General features: G+C 44.8%; 1 protein-coding gene across 12 annotated transcripts in view; it reads right to left on the bottom strand.

Annotated features, from left to right (window-relative positions):
* The window catches only part of TMCC1 (transmembrane and coiled-coil domain family 1), a 126,070-nt gene that overhangs the window by 7,204 nt on the left and 94,365 nt on the right, over positions 1-24,501 (bottom strand). For 9 of the 12 annotated variants that reach the window (XM_068960437.1, XM_068906703.1, XM_068906711.1 and 6 more), the window contains one exon: positions 6,912-7,846. In XM_068960437.1, the coding sequence (XP_068816538.1) occupies positions 6,912-7,846 (935 nt within the window). Of the gene's footprint in view, positions 1-4; positions 3,590-6,911; positions 7,847-8,911; positions 9,008-19,992; positions 24,464-24,501 lie in introns of those variants that run through there. The other 3 variants (XM_068906706.1, XM_068906709.1, XM_068906705.1) reach the window with 3 other exon arrangements.

Genomic DNA, 24,501 nt, shown 5'->3' with positions numbered 1-24,501 from the left:
GGGATAATAACTTTAATGTGAAGAGGCAGGTAAAATTACACTGGTAACAATAGAGCAATGAACAGCAGAGCTTTTTTCTTTTCTTTTCTTTTCTTTTCGAAAACTGGCGTGCCTACCTCGACCTTTATGACAGTATGCTTTACAAGCAACGCGAGGTCTCCTCCTGAGGAGACAAGGAAATCCTTTCTAATAGGTAAGACAATGTTAATTCTATTTTAAATCAGGGGAAAAAACACACAGAGAGATTAAAAGACATGCCTCAAGTGATGTAAGGAATCAAGGACAGAATTAGGAATAGAATTATTTATTCCCAAGACTTTTGTTTTAACCAGACTAAGCTCCCATCTAACACCACACACTCTTCAGCTTTTTCACCTTCACGGTAGCAGGCATGAAAATGACACTGCAATTAAACGCCACTGACGCCTCCGAGAGCCTGATGGTCTTGCCCGGTCTTGACACGTGAGGCCATACCGATGGCTGTGATTTCTTTATCTCTTGTGAATGATTCAGCTTAACTAGCAAAGATTATCATATTATTTATAATAAGGGCACACCAATCACACTAACCTGTAGGGTTATTTTTCAGTATACTAGTGGTGAACGGATTGGGAACAGTCCGGAGGAAGGGGGTCGCACAAAAGTCTGAGTTGTGACAATTCCAGGAGAGAGAAAGGCCTTTCTCTCAGTGGCAGAGTCTTAAATTAACTTCAGTGATAGTTCCATAATGTTATTTTAGCAGCTTCAAAATGCATTAGGGATAGTCTCCATTTGTACGTACCTCTTCATTTCTGGAATTTCAAGTGCTTCACAAGCAAACCATCTTTGAATATCCTTTTAAAATCAGACAAGTAAACAGACTGCTTCCAACAGGTAAACACACACACACACACACAGATGGATTCAGCAACTATTTCAAGGTTCAGAAATGCCGAGTTAGGTATGATCGATACCAACCTCTTCCTTAAAATTTCCCCGCTAGTTTCTCATTCTTGGTTCATTATGAGTGGTAGCTCTGATGGCAATTTAAGGATGGGTGCAGCTATTGTTGGGGTTTTACCACTCGACTATCTGCTCACGATAGCAGCATGGAAAAAACTTACAGTATTGCCCTTATCATCTGACCCTTGACACTAATAACTGAGAAATCTATAAGGGAATTCAGCATGTAGAGATAATTTCTTGTTTTAAATTCAGTTCCCCTCTACCTCCATATGAATTCAATTTATACAGGTATACACGTGCCTTAGAATACTTATCCATTAACAAGAGTTTAATTACAAGTTCTGCAACTATCGAGAGCAAGAATCCTACTTCTGTGTTTTTCCAAGGTTTCTGGCGCTTCACGAGCTAAACGTTCAGACTCCATAGGCATAAGCTAGCCTTTAGAAACGGGCTGGGGTTTTTGCTTTTAAATGAAGCTTCAGAAAAGACCTTCCGTTTACGTTCGCTGTGCAGTATTCCTTTAAGCTGTCGAGGAGGAGTCAGACATCGCATGACAATTTCCAACAATGACAAACGCGTGTGGTCAACCAGTAGTGAGACTCAGACAACCACCAGCTGACATAGCTCAGCCCGGAAAGGTGCTGAAATAGCTGAGGAAACCAAGACAGGACAGGGCAGCACAAAAAAAAACCGGTTTCCCAGGAACTACGAGCTGCAAATATGGGAAGAGCAATGAGAAGACTGGCTAATGAAGACGGAGCCCAGATATTTAATAATGCCATTTGTTCCCACCCTATTTAAAAAAATAACTTGCCAACAACCAAGAAATCAGACTCTCTCAAAGTCCCAAGGGCAGCACAAATTACATGAAATACATTCAGTTTGTTAATATATTTCAACATTTTCCAGTGGGTTTATTAAGCAAAAAAGGAACTTAAACATTTCAGAAAATATCCCGGTTATGTCTTTTGCCCTCCTCCCGCATAAACACATTTCATAAAACGGCTGTTGCCAGGCAGCTTAAATCCTGTTCTATAACAACAAACAATTACATAACTTCAGTGCTACCTTAATCTACAGGAAACATAAGGAAACCTTCCAAATCCGTATATTTAAGAGTTTAAGCATAACATGACAAATAACAAGCTGGCTCCAACGCCCCTGCCCTGAGTGCAGGGCTACCAGCTCCTTCCACAGCCACCTTCGGCGGCCCAGGAGCCCCCCGCTCGCCCGGCGCCTCCTCCGCCTGCACCCAAGCCTCGCCTGCCCTTTCTGCAGGCTCTGCTGCCGAGTTAGGCAAACGCCCAGTGCGGTTATTTACAAGGAATCAGACTTGTTTTTGAAATTGCACTCCTCTGTTCGTCTCCTTTGCACTCCTTGCCCTATTATCCACAATTCAGAGAACCCCTCCTTTTCCCCCTGCTGCTTTGTACTGCTGTTCTAATACAAAAAGCTAAGATGGGTTCATGCGGCTTACAGGCCCAGAAGCCAGCATTTTCCAAAGGAAGGATGGTTCAGATTTAATTCAGAGGTATTACAAAAAGAAAAGCAGTAAGACACTTGTCAAGAGGGTTAAGACTTAACTCACACTTCCCTCTCCAACATATGACTGGCAGCATCTATGCAAAAGACTAAAACTACCTGCGAAAAGGTAGTTGAGCAGTGCCTCAACTGATCAAATCCCACTCTATTTCAGGTACTGAAAATCCCTCATCAGAGTCCAAGAATTATCTTTTCACTAGCTAAAATGTGAAATTTCCCCTTAAAATTACTAGCGTCTGGATTAACAAGCTATAGCACAGAAGCTTTTCCATGTAACGGACTAGTGGACAATTGCCACGAGTGTCTCATCATCAGAGATGTCCACCACATGAGAACTGCAAGACAGCCAGTACGCTGTCGGGGCGCTCGCGTGAAGTCACGGATACAGAAGCACTTAACGCAGAAAAGTGCTAGATTTTCGCCCGTTTGCTGAGGCTCGCTATTTGGGAGTCACGGAGCTGACTTGAAAAAGGCCAAGAAAAACAATAACGGCAGTATCATTTCTTAGGAGCTCTGAGGTATTTTAAAGGAAGAGCTGCAAAACGTGAGGCTAATACAGCATATGTAAGGGGGAGAGATGACGATGAAGCCATTTTATGCACTCAGCGAGCGCTCTGGCAAGTGAAGAAACTGCCCAAACTGATGCTAGAAGATCTTTACAGTACACGGCGAACTGAGATTAATACTTCTCTCTCCAAACACACCTCCCAAGACGGACTTTTCTCTCTTTTTAATAACTACTTCATACAGAATCTCATCTTGTTTTTACTTCTGTCATCCAAATATGTTTTTATGCTACTGCACGCATTGCCCTAAATAGTGCAGCAATAGCTAAAAGCAGTAGTATCTATTTGCAATATGCTCCAAGTCTTCCATCTAGGTGGTACACAAGGGACAGAGCTCGCTCTCTGTGTCAGTATTTACGTTGTCCTTTTGGCTCCAAAGCCTTCCCCGGCGAAAGGAAACAGCTTTGCAGGAATGTTTTGATGCTTTATACCTGCCTGAGGATCCTTCTGAGTAAACGTGCAGCTTTCATTGCCCTGGCGTACTGCAGAAAGGCTTGTTCAACCATTCTGAACCTCAAAAGTTTAGTGCGTTTAATCTGTTCAAAAAAATAATGAGGACAGAAAGAAGCCCAACAGTTAGACTACAGCAAAAATCAGTTAAATGAAAGCACAAGCTTCTAGCATTTTGGCTGATGGATTTCTCCAGACAGGAACGTGGGAGATCTAAACGCGCTTTCCAAGGATGCTGGGTTTGGGAAAAAACCCAAGCCCTCAGACTGGCGGCATTTCAAATATGTGAGCTCATGATTTCACTGTGTACAAACAGGTTCCTAAAGGGACAAGAAACATGAAAATACTCAGCAGGAACTTTATTTAGGTCTCAACAGCACAGAAAGTCCCTGCTCAAATCAGTAAACAACTGCCACCTTCCAACTGATGAGATAAGCAAGGGGCTATTTCCGTCTGCTCCACGCGCAGAAGCAGCCCAAGGACCGCGACGGCCGGGCCAGGCTCTTCCCTCCCGATGACTCAGCCCAGAGGGGAGGTGAGGTGCTCTGGGGCAGGTAGCAGAGCCCTCCGCGGCCTCGCCGGGTGCCACGGGGCCAGCCGGGCACCCCGCAGCCTGGCCGAGACCAGACGGGAACCGGAACCGGAGCGACCGCACCAGCGACTCCCTGCCCCAGAGCGAGGCAACAGCAGAGCTACCTACGCCGCCTGAGTAGGTCACGGAAAACCTGCAGGGCAAGTCATGGTTGATAAACAGAAACTAAGTCAACACACAAGGGAAAAATATTAGAACCTGCAGAAGGGTAGAAAACCTGAGAAAGAGGAAACGGACCAAGACAGAGCGAGGAAACAGCCTGCAGCCTGCTTTCTGCCAGCTGCCAGGTACAGCAGGCATACTCAGTGCTCCCTGCAAGCGAAGGCTTCTCTAAAATACTTCCTTTTTTAAACTCTAACTGCACACAGCGCTCGTTTTTGAAAGCCTCCCAGAAATAGAACACGGTTATGAGGTATTTATAGCTTTTAAAGGCCAGTTATGATTAATTTGAATCCCAAGCCTCCCAGCTTCAAAGCACAATCTCCACTCCTGTCTTTGTATTTCTTTGTGAAGAGAACTAGAGAGGAGACCAGGTCGCTAGTCAGAGGACCAGGTGCCAGCCTTCCCGGCCAAGGCAGCGGCCTCCTCTGCCACCCTGGACATAGCACTTAACCTCTCTGCCTCAGTTTCCAGATCTCAGGGTGATGCTAGCTTTTAACTTCATGAAGCTGTAAAATACAAAAGCCAACAATCAGCAATCTAGACTTCTACAATGAGGTATTTGTCTCGCTGTGATTAATCCACGAGCTCCTTGCGGATCATGCAGTTACCTGCTCGTCTCTGAAAACCTGTAGAGACAAGGGCACTCAGCGTGGTTTAACTAGTCGTCTTTGAAGGGCACACCTTTAATTAATTTACATCAACTTTGCAAAGAGTAGGTCTAAGTCACTATCTTTTTTCCACTTTCATAGATCGAATGCAGATCCTCCCGGGGGGCTTTTTACGCCAGGCTGCCTTGAGTAGTGGTTAGGCTCTGGACTTGCCTGATGGGGAGCAGTCAGTGCAAGTTAATGGTGCATGACATGCCTTTACACTGGAGGAGAGCGAGGACCCACGTGAACCTCGCTAAATGGTTTCAGGGAACAACTGGCCAGTTTAGCTGACAACACATATCAAGCCCCAAAGCCTTCCATTGTATTTTCGGGATGCTCCTTCACCTGTATTGTGCTTGCATATAGCGTTCCTTCATGCATACGCGTGCACCCAGCGTGCTGCGCGTCAAACAACAACCTACGTAGCAGCGAACAGGATCCCTCCCTGCTGGGGAGCAGAGGATCAATTCCACATCGCTTCACTTTGTGACTTCACGGCAACGAAGTACGAGAAACTAAAGCTACCGTGCAGGGCTCCGGTGTCAGTCAAACGGCTGACTGTTGCAAAGCGCGGTTAGAAAATGATGTTGGTCTGGCTTTGTCAACCCAGGTTTGCAAAATACACGGAAAGCTTGCTGTTTCTACAAGATCCTCGTATACTAAGCCTTTTCAAATATTTTTTCAGTAATCTGGCACCAGCACGTCTAAAAAGCTGTAGGGCCGCTCTGTCTAGTACTGTGTAAACCAACACAGCACGTGGCATGCGGTACATGGGAAGGCCTGCCCCCAGCACCAAGCCGCTGTGCTGAGCCTCACAAGCTGTGTTGCACAGCCTCCTCTAAGTGATAAAGGCCATAAGCAAACTCTTTACAAAAGCCTGCTGACCTCCACCAGAATAAAGAGTTGGGGCCTTTGTATTTTTTATTTAAAGTTTTGAACACGCAGTTTAAGAATCGCACTGAATTCAGACTGTGTCGTCCTGAACAGCTGGCAGAAAGCCAGTCCTGTAACGCTCCCCTGTGAGGGGAGTCGAGGGACGAGCCTTTGCTCCCAGCGTCTGACGGGTGGTTTGGTGGGTAGGACATAACGTGTTCTGCTGGGCTGCTGCTCGGCTCCGAAAGCTCGGCGTGCCCAGAGCTTTCATAACCAACATGGAACGGGAAAGAAAAGGGTTTCCCTGAGGACTTTTCCCTCTTCTTGGGGTGTGCGGGGGGAGCCTCCGGTTGGTTGCAGGAGATGGCTGCTATTCTGCTTGGTTACCTCTCTGAAGCTTACAGACCATCACAGTCTTCCCCTTCCCTCCCAGACGAGGGACTGGTAGTACTGCAGCAGCTCCACCACCTTTCCATTCCTCGCAGTGAGGGGAAGACTGATCAAAACATGGGGTTATCCACTTCCACAGCCACATTTCCTCTATGACAAGGACACCACTGGTAGCTAGCATTTAACTTCACTTCATTAAACTCTTATCATTCTGGGATAGCGAGGAGAAGAGCAGGGCTCATCCTGGTTTTGGTACACTGGCAGGAGGACGTCTTTGGGGAAAGCCCTGACAAAGCGGGATATTTTGGCTCTGCTAGATGTGGATCTGAGGGTTGGAGGAGGCAGAGTTAAGATACTGTCTGCATGTACCCTCCTGTCTCCTGCTGTGCCCCAGACCTTTGCAGGCTATTTTCCAGGGAAAAGCAGGGCTTGGGTAACAGTAACTGCATCAATGTACTCCTTGTCCTTTGGGACATTTTTTTAAACCTCTTTGGCTTGCCCTTTTACCTAGGAAAGGCTATGAAATAACTTCTTTCTTTGTTACTTCTTTCCTGGGCAGAAAGGGAGTTGAGCAGTGGGATAACAGCATTTAAAAGACAAAGTTAGGAAGGTGAAATCCTGAGAACACTGAGGAGCTTCACATCTGAATCAGGCTGCTGGGAATAGCCTGCTGACTATCAAGAGCTCTGGTGCTCTACAACTCGCAGTTTTAACATGGAAACTAAGTAAAAAAGTACTTACCTGTACCGCTCCTCTTGCAGAGTCTGCATTATTAATGAGTAATCCCTCTGATAACGAACCTTAAGGTCCTCAAATGATTCTTCCAGTCTTGCCTGCGTCTCTCGAATTTCTTGAATCTCATGTAGTATTGCATCAAACCCTGAGCTCTGCATATCCAGAGTGTTTGTTTTGGAGCTAGAAGCTCCCACAGGGCCCCCTGTGGTGCTGTTGGCTCCCACTGAGCCCGACGTGGCACTGGAGCAATCCTCTTCACTGCCATATTTTGGGCTTGACTGAAAGTTCTGAAGAACACCTAGAGCCTTGCCTCCCGTCCCATCTTCCTGGCCTTCTTCTAAGGAATCTTTCAGATTAGCAATATTGTCTGCACTCCCAAACTTGTTCCTTATGAGGGAGGCAATCTCCCGAGGTTTGGAAACCACAGCTCCTGCTGCTGAATGCGTGGCTTGGGAGAAACTGGAAAGCCCACCTTTAACACTGTCTACTACACCCTCGCTGAAGCCAGTGACTTTTGCTCCAACATCCTTCAAACCCTGATGCATATCCCTGAAGACATCCTTTGGTTGCCGAGGGATCCCATTCTGTTCAATCTCTCGCAGCTTTCGATGGTAATGTTCTAGTTTCTTCTGCAGCTGTGAGATGGTCTGGGCTGACTTCTGATTTTTCTTCTCAAACACTTGCTTGATGCGGGCGCTCTGCTGCTTGTCAGCATTGTTAGCCAGTTTCAGATACTCCGCCACATTGTTATCACGGGCTGTTTGTTCGATTTTGATCTGCTCAGTCAACTTCAGTATCTTCTGCTGCAGGTGAGTGATGGCCACTTTTGTACGCTGAGGGTCTGGGGTCCCATCAATTGAGTCTGCATTGATGCTGCCATCAGTGCTTGAGGCCACTGCGCTAGAGGTCTGGGCTAGGCTGCTGACTTCCAGTCGCTCGATCTAGGCAAGGAGAGACACAAGTATAAGCACAAACCACCAGCTTTGCTAGCGTAAAGATGTCCTTTCTTGTACTGACCAACTTGCCAAGTGGATGTCTATCTGCAAAAGTACACCTTTGCTCAGCTGGTCAGGGTACAGCATCAATAAACTCTTATCCTCAACATGAAAAACTCGAGCTTCGCATGCTTTACAGGCATCTCGTAAAAGCTAAGAAAAAAGCAAAACCCCAAACGCGTAAGCCAACGCGTTGGCCTTAAACAAGTAAAAACTGAAGCACAAAGGAAGACAGGGAGCCCAGGTTTGAGAGGCTGAGTTCTGGGAAGTTTTGATAGATGACCATCACCTCAAACAGCAGTGAGTAAAAAGGTAAAGAAAAGATAGCTGTGAAAGCAGAAAGTTACGTATACCAAGTGTCACATAATAAACTGAAGTAATTCCCCGTGTTTCGTTTATTTATATGAAAGCAACAAAAGAATGAAACTTACCAGAAAACAACCAGTTAGGTCAGCGATTAACACAGAAAGAAGCAGACCCCAGAGCTCTGAAAACAAGCCCTACCGCTGGCTACAGGCCTGCAGCGCGTGCTGCTGGCAATCAACGGCGGGAGCAGGACCCTCCACATGGAGGGAACAAGTTTCAGAGTACACGGTCCGTTTTAGCAAAAAACGGACAAGCCCCCAAACCCACTCCAGCTTGCTACAAATGCACCCTATTTAGTAACCAAAATAAACTGTGAAGTTTTTTGTCCGCTCAGAAGGAAGAATCACGCGCGTTCAGCTGACCGCAGCGCTTCTCCTCAGCCTAGACTCGCGCGTAGTCCCGCCAAGACCGGAGCACCGGCGTTTCAACAGGAGCTCAACCGACGGGGAGAGGGAGCGACCGAAGCGCTGCAGAAAGCTCCGGCAAGCCCGCCGAGTCCCGACTGCGAGGGGCGGTTTCTTAAAGCACGTTTGCTAGCAAAGGGCAAAGGAGAGCTCCTCGGGCCAGGCGGACACCCGCCCCCGCCGCGGCCGGGGCCCCGCGCGTGGGTCCGGCCCCCGGGACCGCGCGTGGGTCCGGCCGCACCTTGTCCCGGCGGGGCAGCAGCGCCCGCTCCCCGCGCATCGCTCCCGGCCGCCCGCATGGCTCCGCCGCCGCCGCCCGCCCCACCTGGGCCCCGCCGCCGCCCGGCCCGGCCCCCAGCGGCCCCCAGGCGGAGCGCAGCGCCCGCCCCGCTCCGCCCCCCGCCGGCACCCACTCCTTCCCTTGGAGGAGGAGGAGGAGGACAGCGGCCTTTCTGGGCCCTGTTTACTTTCAGGGCTTGATCACTGAAAAGCCCCTTTCACTACTGTTTCCACATCATGTCGCCCCCAGCTTCTCATGCACGATATTGCTGTTTACAGTGCTTAGCAATATTTTGAAAGGTAAAGTTTAAACATGATTCCTGACACTATTTCCATTTATGAAAAAAATAAGCGCATATACACATCTAACTATCTATGTGTATACATATGTAATCTGTTTCAATCGGTTTAAATCCGTGCAAAGCCAAACACACGCTTCGGCTTTGACAGCAGCAGAGAACAGTCCTATCAAACGCTGGATAAGCAGGCTGCAACTCCGGCCTCGTGCGTTTACCAAGTACATTACTATGGTACACGTTTCTTCCCCCCCGGGACCAGCAGCTTGATTTAAACACTGGAAAGCATCCCAGACTATTCTATTTAAACAATTATCAGTCAATTCGTGGCTTACTCTCCAAATGAGGAACACCTTTCCATATTTGTCTTACGAATACAAACTTCACTAAGCAGAAAATACTACTAGAATTAACTGCATCCCTCTCTAGTTTCAGCATTCCGTATTTATGATTCGTTCCAACACAACTAATACGCTGCAGCAGGCAGGCAACGCCGTCCCGCGCGGCAGCCAGGCCGGCTGGCGCGGAGCAGGGTCAGCACGACCACTCGCCAGGAGCTGAGCCCAGAGGTTCTCCGCTTACTGCCCCCTCAGAAGGAAAACCTGTCTGACGTGCCGAAGACAAATGGTTTGTTTTTCTAGAGAAGATCGGTTGCTGGAAACCACTGAATATCAGTTTTCAGTTTGCAGTGACTGCAGAAGTATCAGCTACGCTCTGAGGCTGCTTTAATTGTAGAAACTCCGGATCTCTGGATAGATTAATGGAAAAACAGTGCTGAGAGTTTGTATTAATCGGTGCGACTGACAGTAAGCAGGACACTAGCACTGCACAGGGAACCTTCGGTCTCTGAGAGCTAGGGATACGCGTATTTGAGGGTCACATACAATCAGTGAGACATCGCTTCTTGGAATTTGTAATTTTACTAAGATTCTCCTAGGATTGTCACAGATTTGATTTCTACATACGGTCTAGAAGGAAACAAAGATGCTGCGTTCACAGGGCGTGCCCGAGCGTCAACCGGTTCCCCAGGCGCGAGAGCTCAGCTCCGCGTCAACAGACCCTCTCTGTGCAATAACGCGCAGCCTAGCCCCCAACTTCTCCGTCCACAACACGGCACAGGGCGCAGGCTCTCTTCTATTCAGCACGCTGATACGTTCTTACTGTTTCTCTTAATTGCCTTACAAAACAAGCTGGCTTCTCAAAACACACTCTATCGATCCATTTGTAAAGATTTATATCCACTGAGGGAGAAGGAAGCTTTAGGATTAATGGCAGATGAAAAAATAGAAAGAACGCATCATTTGAGTGTAAATTTTTCAGAAAGTAATTTGAAATGGCTCAGTTTTTTTCATAAATAAATACTTTTGTACCTGACAGAGGTAAGGGAGAGAAAGAGCGGGACCGGTGCAGCGTCCCAGAGCCAAGCAGAAGGTTGACCCTGACCCTGCTGGCTCCGAGCTCTTCCACAGCACAGCTTCGCCCCGGCTGAAAGTTGCATGTTTCAGGGCAGTGGAACAAATGGGACTTCAACATTACTTCGCCAAAAAAAAAAAATATATATATATATTTTTCTATAGGCTTAATTTATTACAAGTTGGGTTTAACTGGGCGGAAGGGATGATTACCATAAATTATACTAATAGGCACTTCTCTTACCAGTTGCGCTCATCAGAGAACATAACAGTGAAATGTGAGGACAGGTTTGCTTCCTCTTCTCCCCTTTTCAAGCCAACTGACTTCAGCAAACCTCCCCAGGTTATTTTCCTGTATCTGCGAGAGAACGCAAACCAGAATAGCTACGGCAGAATAAGCCATCTTGGGATAATTCTTTTTGAATTACCAGCTGTGTGGACGTTATTCTGGAATGACAGGAACGCTTTTTTTTCCAATTAAAAAGCGAATGACTGTAAAGAGGGCTTTTCTGGAGCAGAACTAACATCTTTTAAGTAATTTCTCTATATTGACAAGGCCCTAGAAAGGGAAGACTCGGCACAGCCTGGGTCCCTCAGAACACCGGGAATGCTGGTGACATGGTATTGATTTACGATGACTGGCCATCTGTCCTGAAGAGATGCTGGTAAACGAAATACAAATGCAATGCTCAATGTGTGCATAAAAATAGGAATTACAATTCAATTAGTCAAATCTCTCTCAGAATACAATTTTCCAGCATACTGAGTCACTTCAAACGGAGGCCTGCATTGACCTCCTACCAGAAGGTATACTGAAAGCTGCTCTGGCGTTCTCCCACGAATCAAACGGCTTCACGTGAGCACCTTATTTCTCCCTCCTCTCCAACATCTTTGGATGCCCTAATGAATTGTGCTTGTTGTCAAATTCCTAACGCTTACATAACTGTCTTTTTTTTATATTGTCCAGTAAAAGTTTTTTTTTAATCTATCTATTTTGCAATACACAACCCATTAGGAACCTAAGCCTTTTGGTTTTGCCGAAGATTATATAAACAGAAGTATTTAAATTTAATGTCTTTCATCTTCTTTAAAAACTACTTTGGTAAACATACATATTAAAAAGCCATTCACAAATAAGATTTTTTTAAAACAAGCAGGGCAGCTGGATTAAGCAGACAGCAGCAGAACTCAGAACAAGTCTAGTTTTAGGAGACCTCTCAGCTCCTGTTTCCTCCTCCCTCATTTGGAGCTTTAAAAGTGTGACTGCAAAGTGTCATGTTACTTGGATTAAAAATATATAGGGCAAGATGAGAAAGGGGAACTGAGAATGACAACTACGGAGAGGAGCCTGGATGCTAGGGAGGAGTTGCGGTGACTGGATTAATCATATTTCCCAGTGATTGGGCACTCTCCATAAGCGGTAATGAAAACTAATCACTAAAATATTGAGGAACAAAGTTGGTTTATTTTTTTGCCTGCTGCACTCAAGGCAGTACAGTGACACAATCAGAACAGTCCAGGGGACTCAGAAAGTCCTAAGTTTTGGCTTTCCTGCTTGGGAAGACTCCCTGTTACTGAGTCACTAGCGCACGGAGGACAAGGACGGGCGTGCTGAAGGGGGGCAGACCACGGCGGCTGCTCCCAAACGGAGCAGAAACGACCCACAGAGAGTGCAGCCAACAGCGGCACGTCAGGGAGCCGGATGGTCTCCTCGCCTGCGGCGCGCCGGACTGGCGCTCTCCGCTGACAGACGCGAGACAGTTCAGCGGCAGGAGGAGACCTGCGATTACCACCAAAGGTGAGCGGGAGGGAAGCAGAGACCACCGCCGGCGTTCGCCCCGCGCGCCCTCTCTGTCCCTTACAACTAGGAACTAAACGTTCAGTTCAGACAATCGCTTTCTGCCTCTCCTGACTCCTTACAGTTTCAGCGGGACGCTTGCTGCCCGAATCCGCTGAGCGGCGCCTCTGAGCTCCACCCTGACCGAACATTTTAAGGCACCTTTATATGAAATTTTCAGCACCAAGAAGGTGAGCTTTGGGGAAAAAAAACAACAAACAAAAAAAAACCTACAGGCAAATTCACGCAAGTAAACAAATAAAACAGTAAAAACTAAAAGCTCTTAAAAAGTTTGCAGAGAACCAAAAACAAAACAAAACCAGAGAGTTCTGCAAAGGGACAGCACCACTATAAAAATGGGATTACAATTCTTTTGGAAAATATTTCAGTTGTAAATTGAGCCAATTTCCCACACAAAACACAGTCATATTTTACAAAGAATCGGAAGGTCAGATGTGCCTAGGAGAAAGTTTTGTACCAATAGCCTCCATTTTTGTTGCTTTTGCTACTTCTAATGAGCTTTTAAAAACACTTCAACAAAAGGGACAGATACTCTGTGATTCCCATTCCCGCAAACCTGGAAGAACTGCATAGAGAAATGCTAAGATGTCAGATTATTTTTAGTACTACATCTGATGCAAACCAGTGAAACTGATATTAGTCAGACACCTACTGCCCAACAGGCTAAGCCATTTCATCACCATTTAAAAGTAATTTTAAAGTAACTTTAGAAACAAGGAAGCACTGATGTTTTTCAGCAAAATCGAAAGAAAGAAGGGGTAGGAACTCCTGACTTTTTTAATACACGACATTTTCAGAAAGTCCGTGAAGTCTATGATCCTACAGCAGCCAGTTTTGGAGTGGTCTTGCATGAAAGGGTCAGTCTCATCTGCCGAGGGGAATTACCACTTCTGTTACTGGAGAACGTTTTCTCTCGCACTTGGATCAGGTTTGGTCAGAGACACCTCTGCAATGCTGTGCACGTACTGCTGTAAGGTGCTCCCTTCTTCACTGAGGCTGAACACGGTCTACTGCTGATGGAGAAACCACATGCTGGAGAAAAGGAGATTTTTTTACGTGTGACCTGCTATAAACCACAGCCATGAACGGACCTTGGAAAATTCTCATGTACCTCTGTCAATGTAAAAGACTGTATATTATTTTTCCTTCTAAGAGCAGAAAGATGGCAAACTATACTAAGTACAAGACTTGAAAAAAGGACATCTTGATACTGTTCAGGATCAAGTCCCTTTCAATTCAAGGAATTCTGTGAGTACAAAGATACCTATAGAGGAGGGGCTTGAGATTACTTATAACGCATGATTCTCAAATTTAGCGTTAATTTTCTTGTTTCCATCCCAACATTTTCTAGCTAACATTTCTTATTTTGATGAGGTAAAGGTGGCTTAAGGAGAATAGCTTACATAGCTTTAACGCAGAAGTGACTTAAAGAGTAGTAGACAAATATTTATTCAACAAAGCACGTGGCAGATGAAGCAGAATCAGTCTTTTCAGTGGGGGCTACAGTTTCCACTGAATCAGTACTGAACCCAAAATTCACGTTAGTTCCTGGAGTCCCGCACGTCAAGAAGAGCCGTCTTTCTAAAGAGGTATGAAACCGAAAGCCTGACAACCTACGGCTGTAGAAAAATCTGGATGCAGGGACAGAGGTGTTAACCTCAATGTCTCGTACTAAATCCATTTCAGGTAATTATGCTGTAATTTCTCATTTGTCCCTGCATTCTTCCTCATTTCCCTCTACTTCAGTATTTGCAGAATGCAGAGATGACCTCGGTATGATTGTGTATCTGCATTAAATCATCTAACTGCACATGTTCACATGGAGCTCTGCACAGAATGCCTGCGGGTACAGCAAGGAGATATTTAAATATCAGGAATTACTAAGAGGTCAGCATATACAATTAAATGTAATCGGTAATCAACAGACAGAAGTCATCACCCAGCATGAAACTTGCAGCACATGAGTCTTTAAACAATGTTTGAATCAAGGTTTTAGCATCCCTACTGTCACACGAATGGACAGTGCACACGTAATGCCCTTACAGGATACGATAAAAACATAGCATATCGCAAAACTTACTGTGGGTCCCAGAGTAAGCAAAAATAATTACACAAAAATACTCTGCCTCATCCACTTTGGTAGTGCAATAAGCTCTTCATGACCTACAGTTTAGATGGCTTTTTTTAATACACTTTGCTTCTTGAAGAATATCATATTTGTAGGTACGTCTATAAAGATGAAAACTTTGACCTGCAACCCATTTAGTCTGTCTGGAACAACACTCCCGTACATTTGCTATTACCAACCCTTTGGTTTTCTATTCTTTTCAAAATGTACATTTATATCATTGCAAATCCTGGGTCCCAAAGGCCTCATAATCCAGATGCAATAGCAGATGTAAGGGAGAAGATCTCTATTCATTCACCTCTAGATTAAACATAGACAGAAGATCCAAATACTGCTGTACTGAAGCGCTCCTAAAAACACAGTAGTGCGCGCGGACGTGGAGGACTGTAGCCTTCCACCTTCCCTCTGCGAATGCCTCGTGCAGCACGTGCGCTCCTCCACTATCTAACGTAGGTTAGGGCAGCACCTGCCTTGGCTTCATTGCCAAAAAGAATACAAAATAAAAACAGAGAACAGGTCCAGTGCAGTTTCTCATGCCACACTCCGCACAGTCATCCCGCAAAATTTTATTGCCTGATTGAATCCTCAGAAGCTATAGCAGCTTTGCAGTTTAACAGGCTCCACTCCTGACCCGCAGAAATCTGCTGGCTCTCACTGCCCAGCAACTGTTTTGAGCAGTCCCTATTACACTCCTCAATCCAGATCAAAAGCAAAACTGGCCAAATAAAACATATGAACAGATGGACAGCCCAAGAAAGCATTGCTGGGTATTTTTAATACTGCAGCTAGTCAGATAGATTTTAATTGGGGCTTGTAAAAGAAATAAACAATCTTTGCCTGTGGGCAATTAACCCTCAAGATGGTGGGAAGATCATCCTTGCTATGAAAAAAATACAGTGAGAAAACAAAAATGACCCTGGAAAAAATTACTTCCAGTACGGTTCTTTTGCCTGCCTAAGAGAACAGCTCTATAGAGCGAGGCACCAACACTGCTAACACCAAGAGGAAATGTCTCTGTAACTTACGCATAGAAATTAAATAACCATAAGTGATGATTACTAAGACATTTGTGCAGGCACGTTACATCTCCCAAGGAAAAGCGAGCCAGATGTTTCTCAACATTCCTGCATGGCCAGCAACATCCTCACTCTGCAGAAAGGGGAAGAGAAGGCAGACAAATAACAAGGGACGGAAAGGCTACTGGGCAACAGAGCAACATTTTTCAGTATGCTTGAGACCTGTGCACGATTTAACGTTCACTTCTTTCAGTGGCAGTGCCATGTTAAGCAGCTCCTTGCTCAGCTTTGCACTGGCACAAGGAGGGGACAGGAAGAACAACTGCTTGCGGGGCTGAGCGGTGAACTAACCTGGGCACTGGCCCGTGTTAAGAATAGCTCAGAAATACAGAACTTGGAGATATTTTTATTCTCAATGAGCTCCCACACCTGGTTTACCATACGGCTCCACAAGCAGCCTACCAGCAGGGCTGCAGGAACCCTGCAGGAGGGAAAAAATGATCAGGGGCTGCTTGAGTTGGCTCTGGTGCCAAGAGAAACGTGCATGGAGCTACGGCCTGAGGCGCACATACTCTGACCCTACCGCGTTGTACCTGGCAAAGCCAGCGGCAGCGCGGCTCTCCCATGGGCTCATCGCCTAATTCAGTACAAAATGAAGACGTGACTTCACTTGCTGGTTTAAGTGGAAGGAATAGTTTAGCTATAAAGCGACCAGTTACATTTTCCTCATATTTGCAAGCTGCAAAAAATCCCAGAAGGGGACCAATAATTCAACTTTACAAACTGCTGGGGGGTGCAGGGGGAAGAGGCTGTTGAAGATGGCTGCTGCCGGCGCCGCTTTGCTTGCTGGAACAGAAGCAGTTGTGTGTGGTGTCCGTCACAGCCAACTTAACTCATTCCACAGTGAAACTTCAGAAAATCTCCGCTAGTATCATAATATAACCGCTGATCAGGGGTATTCCCTGGAGCACTGCGTTTGCGGTCCTTACAGAGCTTGCCTCTAGATTTTCCCACTTTTTGAATCCACCTGCCTGGGGCCCTGTGCCTCTCCGGGAGCAAATGCTATCACCTGTTAACTGAAGCTACAGAACTGACTTACGCCTTTCCCAGCTGTGGTTAACACACGTGCCTCCCTGACTGCCCATCAGTCAGGAGCGAGTGGGCTGGGACAAAATCACCACGGAACATGTTCCCTCAGGCAGGGTGGAGACGCACAGGATGAGGTATCAACTCTGCCCTCAACTATTTACACCCAAAAGAAAGACGGAAATGTGACGTAACACAGTAGAATATATCCCTGAAGATAATGTCCAGGTATCTTTTAACTCTTTTTAAAAATTTAGTTACTTCCAAAGACCTCACCTTCTTGGTCTCAAACACACTGCTTCTGAAAGCCTCCTTGAGCGCGGAGGAGTAAGGCTTAGTGGTCCTGGCCAGCAATGGTTCTCCAAAGCTACAGAGTAGTCAAGAAGAAAATCAGCTGTGCAAGTTGAATGAATGCGACAGTAATGCCAGCACTATGGGTAAGGCACATCCAAGGGAATGAATCAGATAATCTGAATGGAAAAACAGGAAGGAATTCAATTATATGCGAGGGCCTGCAGGAACCTGATTTTTTGAGGTGAAAGAGGATGACGCAGTAAAAGATATGGCCAGAGTACACTCACAGATGCTTATTTTAGCAGCTACAGATTTTTAATCAGGAGAGATTGCCAATCAGGCCAGAAATTACAATAATAAGGACAGGAAATGAGGTAACGCTGAATAAAATTTAAGTACAGGGATTGGGAGGAGAGGGTGGATCCGGAAACAGGTTTATACAAGCTTTTATCAGAAAACGGCTATGTAAAATGACAGGGTTTTTTACTCATTCTGGTTTCCCCAGTATGTCCAAATCACATCTCATTAACTTAGAGACAAAAAGACTGTAAACACTTCCCAGAGAGTACGGTTCATTTTCTTCATGCTTCAAGCTGCTATCTGATAAATACAGATTATTATTACATCTTGCATATTCATTAGTAAAGAAGAGAGTTGAATTTTCAGATAGCAAGTTAAATCGGACTTGCAAAGTGACTGAGCAAACTGGATCTGGAATCTGAGAGAGCAAATATTCATCTTCATAAGACTGTTTCTACACGATCACTCTGCGCAGAATAACCACGCTTGAAAAATTCCCTTCCTTTTTCAGAAGATTTTTCTCTGTTGAAATTTAACGTGCAAGTCATCTCCAAGTAGTTTAAAGAGCTCACGTGTATGAGGTCAACTACATTTCTATGCTTCCTTTTATTTATTTTTAGGAATAATATTTTCTGCAGGTCTTTCACAGAGTACAACTGTAACCAAAATCCATCCTGAAACACTATTTCGGAGTTAATGTAATCAACAGTTTATACTAAAAGATAAATATTTCAAAACAGTAGGATTCATGTTTCCTGTGAACATATTTCTTTGTCATTCCTATACATCATTTCTTGATATACTGTTCCTTTTCTAATATAACATACTCTGAGGGCATCAGCTAATATTACATTTGCCAGAAAGCAAAGCAGAGTTGGCCTCAGACGTTCCTTTCCTGTTCGGATGCAGTTTTAGCTCTGGTTTGCTGCTAGCTCTGAATGCTGCAGGGTGCTCCCACGATAGCACCACCTAGAATCGTGAGATTGCTCAAAGTGGCCACGGGAAGACTTCACTCAGCTTGTCAAGAACAGCTGAGGACTGAGGTAGGCAAGGGTAGTCACTGCAGCACAGAGGCCAAGCTGGCCGTGCAGGCCCCCGCTAACCTGCACATGCGTGGCACATGGGCCTTCAGCAACCTGACAGAAGAAAATTTTAAGTAATGAGGCAACCAAGAAAGAATTGGATCCAAGGGATGAGGAATAGCCAGCAGAGTAAGGGAACACGGTAGCTGTCTAGAAATCCATAGCAAACACCATATTAACTAAATACTGAAATCAATACATTGCTTTCAGTCTTCCTGCAGCAACCAAAAAGCTTGATCTGGAACTCCATCTACAGACAAATCTTAATGCTCACACTGCAAGAGGAACCAGTCGCAGCAGCATCTGTACAACACAACGTGAAAAGCTTCTAAAACTATGCTCATGGCCAAACTGCCCCTATCTGACTCAGGGAGCATAGAACATGCTATTATATTCTCACCATTTCTCTTTTCCGCTCTTAGGAGCTGATGTTATGCATGCCAAGATGCAACGTATGTAGATGTATCAAACTGGATGTGGAATATAAATAAAAATCCCTCTTTCTTACTGTCCTCTGCTTTCACGGCTGTCTGCATCACTTCGGCTCTCCTTTTCTAACAGAGCTGTTCCCAAGGGCCACCTGTGTGTCACTTTTACTATGGAGACCGATGAATGCAGTGAGTGACAGCATACCTCCCAGGACAGGGGGTCCAGATCTTCCCAAAGAAAAATGACGAGTCTATTAAATAAATTTGATTAGACATATGTGCTTCAAACACAACAGTAACACTATGCAATTTCTCACCCATATCTTCTGCAGATGATAACAACGCAAGCTAGACAAACATCCCTCCATGGCAAAAGCAAAATGTCTGGATCCTGTATGTCTTTTTTCTTTGAACATTGGAGCCACAATGCACTGGACACCCAACTGCAAGAGCTTGAAGAGAAATATCTCCTATTTTGCATACAAGATCTAGTCTCAAAGCCTTTTTGTCTCTCTTCAATATTTAATGAATGTGGGGGAAACACAGCTTACTGTTAACACAGACTTGCAAAAGGGCGATGCCCAGCTACACTGCTAACAAACCAAAGACAACTACTAATTCATTTCTGAAGGTCACCGACTCCACAGGAAGCGGTACGCTCTTACTCTTTTTTCACCTGGAGTAAAATATGATTCTGCAGTTTGTTTACTTCTTCCTAGACATCTACTTTGCACAGCTGAAATAGCAAAACAAGAGCTCACATTTAAAAAGCCACTGATCCAAATATTTCTCTCTAACCTTGGGGCTGCTTTTACTAGCCCCTTCTCTGATCCTTCTTGTATTATACAAACCAAACCCCAAAACAACAAAAACAACAACAAAACCTAAAGCAACACCACCACATTTGATCTTGTCTCTAGATTGCAACACTCACTCAGACAGGAGCCCTTTTCATAATTCCCACCTTCCAAAGTGAAGAAAAGCTGTTTCAAAATGACCACAGCCGCAGCAGTGCCTGGAGGAGAATGCAGCATTTTCAAGACTAACGCTATAAAACGAGGTCAAGTGCTACTGGAGATTTAAATAAAACAGCCAAGTAAGATGAAGTGATGCCGTTCTGACAACGCTGCACGATCTCCTCACCTTCACAGGCTCACAGAAGTCCCTTTCACAGCACACGCAGGTACAGCAACACCACATAAACATCGCCGCATGGCCATCTGCAGCCCTCGCCCCGGTGCTAGGTACTGCTCGGACAGCCTCCTGCACTGCCTACTCCGCTCCATGCATCTGCGAGACTGGGAGGGCTCTGGGCACTTGCTGTATAAACAGAGCGCCTTTGCCAAAACAAGCATCGCTGTGTGCAGAGCTCCTGCGCTGCCGACGCAAGCGAGCAGTCGCACACAGCTCACGCTCAGGCTGCGCACCTCTCCTTCAGCTGGGAGTACGCGGGTCAGATACAAAAAGGGGTCGGGACTGCTAGCTATAAAACTGTAAGGCTTTCCAACCCACGTTCAACACATGACACTATTTTTAAAACGGCAACTTTGAGGCAAAAAATTGGACCTAACAGACAAATCAGCAGCACATCAACAGAAATGAGATGACATATGCATTCCTGGGCACGCACAAAACAATGCATAGCAGGACATAAATCCATATATAAAGTGTATGCTGTCTTTATATCACCACGGAAACACTGCTATTTAAAAAATCACTAAATAAAACGTTCAAAAGACTAACGTGCTCTCCTGTGAGGCTCAAATTAAATAGTAATTGTCATGTCAGGACTCAAACACAGAACTGAGAGCCAGGAAAAGCATTTTAAGCATGGGCTGTCGTTGGTGCAAGAAGAAACCTCACTACCTCTTAAGCATTACCCTCAACATCCTTGCCGAAGCAGCAGCATCTTACTATCATATTTAGAAGATGTAGAGCACATGTTCATTAATACCATTTGCCACAGTTAGAAACATGGATCCTCCCCCATCAAGCCCTGCTCCAAGCCCTGGACCCTAAGCATCATCTTTTTAACATCATCCTCACCCTTTCTTGGCGGCTTCTCTCCTTGCTCTTCTCCTCCTCACTGATGTTTCCTGTCTGTAGCAGTCAGTGTCCTAGAGATATACCATCTCAAATCTGAGCTATATACAATCTAAGTTGCAGATCTTCAGAACAATTAATTTAGAATACCTCTGCATACAAGGTGCTCCCAAGGCTAAAACTGTAGGAACCACCGAAATAGGAATACCTACCATCGGAGGTAAAAAGGGCCCTTTGAAGTTCCCTAGTGCTTTAGTCATGCAGCGTGTTTGCTGGCCCTTTGAGCCAGATGACTCCTAGAAACTCTGACAGACATTATAGTGGTTGGGTTTGGTGGTTTTTTTTTTTCTTTTAAAACATTTTCTTAATTTGCAGTAATGCACAGGTAGGTACAATTTTGACTTCCTCATATTGCTTTGCAAAGTCCAGTCCCTTCTGCTGTGAAGAAATTTTGCACTGAAATACTAATTTGTAAAATACAAGTTTCAATAATATAGCTGAGGAGTAGACTCTTGGCCAATTGGAAAGAAAGAGAAATTAAAACCTGAAAACGTGTTCTGTAGAACACAGAATCAGAGGAAAAATATCTGAAAAGCATCCTCTTAAATCATACTGGTATCTCAGATGGCATTTCTGGAAAAGCAGAATTAGAATAAAAGAGCAAGTATATTGTAGGGGACAGTCAGAAAAGGAATTGAAAATGAAAACATGACATGGGACAAGAGCAGTGAAGTCTGATGCATGCAGAAGACAAATTACGCTGGTGTGAAGATACAAAAGTGTTTTGTGGACGTTTCTGTCACAGTAGAGACGTTTTCAACCTAAGATCATATTGTTAGTATACAGGCTTCATTCTGAAATAAAGAATAAAGGCCATTAACGGCAAAGGATGAAGGAAAAGGAAAAAAGAAGCTGGCAATCAAAACAGTCGGCGGTGCAATTCTCTTGGACTGGGCTGCACACAGCCACTGAACTGTAATATGCGGAGCCTGTCTTTGGTATAGACCCAGGTTCTGCAGCAGAGGGTTTACGATCATTTTGCCTAGTATGAGCACGCAGCAACAAGTACTGGTGTTGCTGCAGCAGTAACGTCTGCTCCTAATTCCGTTCTGCAATACATTGCTACAAGAGAAGCTGCTTCAAAGCCATTCCTTACGCCCTAGGTCTGCACATCAGGAAAGGAGATCCCAAGAAGCAGCAGTGCAATAACTGGGCAGAAAGGTGCACAGAACTTGAATGAAAATGAAACCAGTGTCATTCATCTAATCAACACACACTGTTAATAAGACCACAATGTGCTGCCATGAAAATGATTGCAAACACAGAAATTACAGAAACTTAATTCAATTGACATTTATATTACAATTTCTCTACAGATATTCTCAGTCAGTGAAGCTTCAACGGTAAGAGAATCTCTAAAAATTGATTTACCTTATTTGGAATATCAGACATTGACAGTCTCTGATCACTAGAAAGCGCAGCTCTAATAAATGATATTCAGAATTTAATATAGCAGAGTTGTTGCAAAGAAAGCTTTTCATTAAAAAAAAAAAAAAAAAAAAGCGTTATTACTTGCTTACCTTGGCCAAATCAGGATCCCACCCCACATCTGCAGAATCTTTAAAGATAACCAATCATCCAGGCCATACAGAGGAGTTTTATAATACTGTATTCCACACTGGTCTGCCAGAAATTTTTTAATTTTATTAGCTGTGTTCCAGACCAACTAGAAGTAAAAGCCAGGCCAAAAGCCATCCACTCTGTTGCAAGAGTCCAGTGAGAAATCTCAGCTAAAAAAAGCCTGTCCAGGCTAAATACATTGCTAAAATATTTTTTCTACTTGTGCAAGTTTAGAACATGCAATAGCTTTTGAACCCCAACCTATGCAACTACAAGAACTTAAGAAGAAATGTCATGATTCACTTTTTCAAGGAACCATTTCACATTCATAGGGCAGATTTAATTCTAGAGAAATCATATTTCTACTGAGAAACCTCCAGATTTCTAATAGATTGTTTTCTATTAATGACAGAGGATCCCATCTAACAGAAGTAAAAGGGAAGGGAGGTGGAATTCCTTGTGCAGAAACAATGTCATTAGCCTTATTTAGAAAATAATTTATGCCAGGTAAAACCTAGCCTGATTCATGTGAATTCTACTGCTAATCAGATAGATTATTTCAGCTTATGAGGCAATAAATAATTCTGTGAAAATACATGAAAATAAGTTCATTATTCTCCTTAATATAACCAGAGAGCCTTCACGAGCTTTACAGAACAATAAAAACAAAAATCAACCTACCAGGCTGCATATCACCTCCATCAAGAGAAATCTGTTTCATTCCTCATTGAAGAGGAATGCATATTTTCTTCGTTGTTAGTTAGATTCCCCAAATGCAGTCACAATGCACTGAGGTTCAATGCTATTAAAAGTAGAGTTCAGTACCCACAAACGAATGCAAGCATCTTAAAACGAACACCAACAGCTCTTCTTCCATGTAAACGTAATTCAAACAGTCCTGGCAAGCTGTCACCTGGCAGCCAGTATCCAGAAGCCTCACTGCAGCAGTGATTTCTGTAACGCTTCCCTACGGATGGTCACGCTGCCTCCCTCGCCTTTGCTCTCCCTAAGCCACGCACGTGGAGGAACACGGCCCACAGTAACTTAACTACCGCAGCAGAAGCCAGACGACTGGATCAAGCCTCTCACTAACGTGGGGGGACGCAAACGTTCCCACGCGCTCAAGCCAAGAGCGGAAAAGCCTAATAACTCAAGGGACGTCGCTGGGAACGTTAGAGAGGGCTCGCTCAGAAGGTGGAAGGCGACGGAAGCGCTGCGTGGCCAAGCCTGCGCGCAGCTCGTGTGCTCCAGAAGCGCCTGTCTGTGCTCCTTCCCTCAGCTCCAGCCGGCGAGTCCTAATTGCATTAGCAGCAAAGGAGGTGCAGTGAAGGGCAGCTCACTTCCTTACTGCAGCATTTCTTTCCTGAAGTTACTTGGTAAAACTGAAACTGTAGGGAGGAGGGATGAACAAAAGGCGGCACATGAATTTTGATGCGGCTTAAAAACTTCTGGAGATTAGATGCTCACATGACCACTGTAATAAGAAGAGAACTCTTTCCAAGACTGCTTGAAACCAAGAAGTTTAGGAAAAAAATAAGTTAGAGGCTAGATCCATGTATTTGGTGAAATGTGAATGTTGCCAACAATTAAATAATGCAAAATATGAAGCAAGAGGCAAAGAAATTGGTGGAAAACTTGAAAATTGATTTGTGAGCATACCTTTGCTGTGTTGTTGCCTAAAACGGTGCTTAGACTGTGAAGGGAAGGTGACTTCCACCCCCCGCTCGCCACAACTCAGGGCATCTCAGGCATGTGAAATCTCTCTCTAGAACACCCCAGGCGCACACCTAACTGACAGGAAAAGAAGTGAGCAGTAGCCAGCTCATCATAGCAACAATTTAAGAGTACACTCTGCAGTAGTAACATTGGGAAAATTACCTTACAGTAATAGTTATAGGAAAGAAAAAAAACCTAGAAGTAGCAGAGGAGTTTAAGAGGCAGAATACAACTAACAAAAGCAAACTGGGCCAGCACCATAGCAGGACATCC

This window comes from Struthio camelus, chromosome 14 (assembly GCF_040807025.1).
Source record: "Struthio camelus isolate bStrCam1 chromosome 14, bStrCam1.hap1, whole genome shotgun sequence".
NCBI classification, from domain to species: Eukaryota; Metazoa; Chordata; class Aves; order Struthioniformes; family Struthionidae; genus Struthio; species Struthio camelus.
This window is presented reverse-complemented; position numbering and strand designations above follow the sequence as displayed.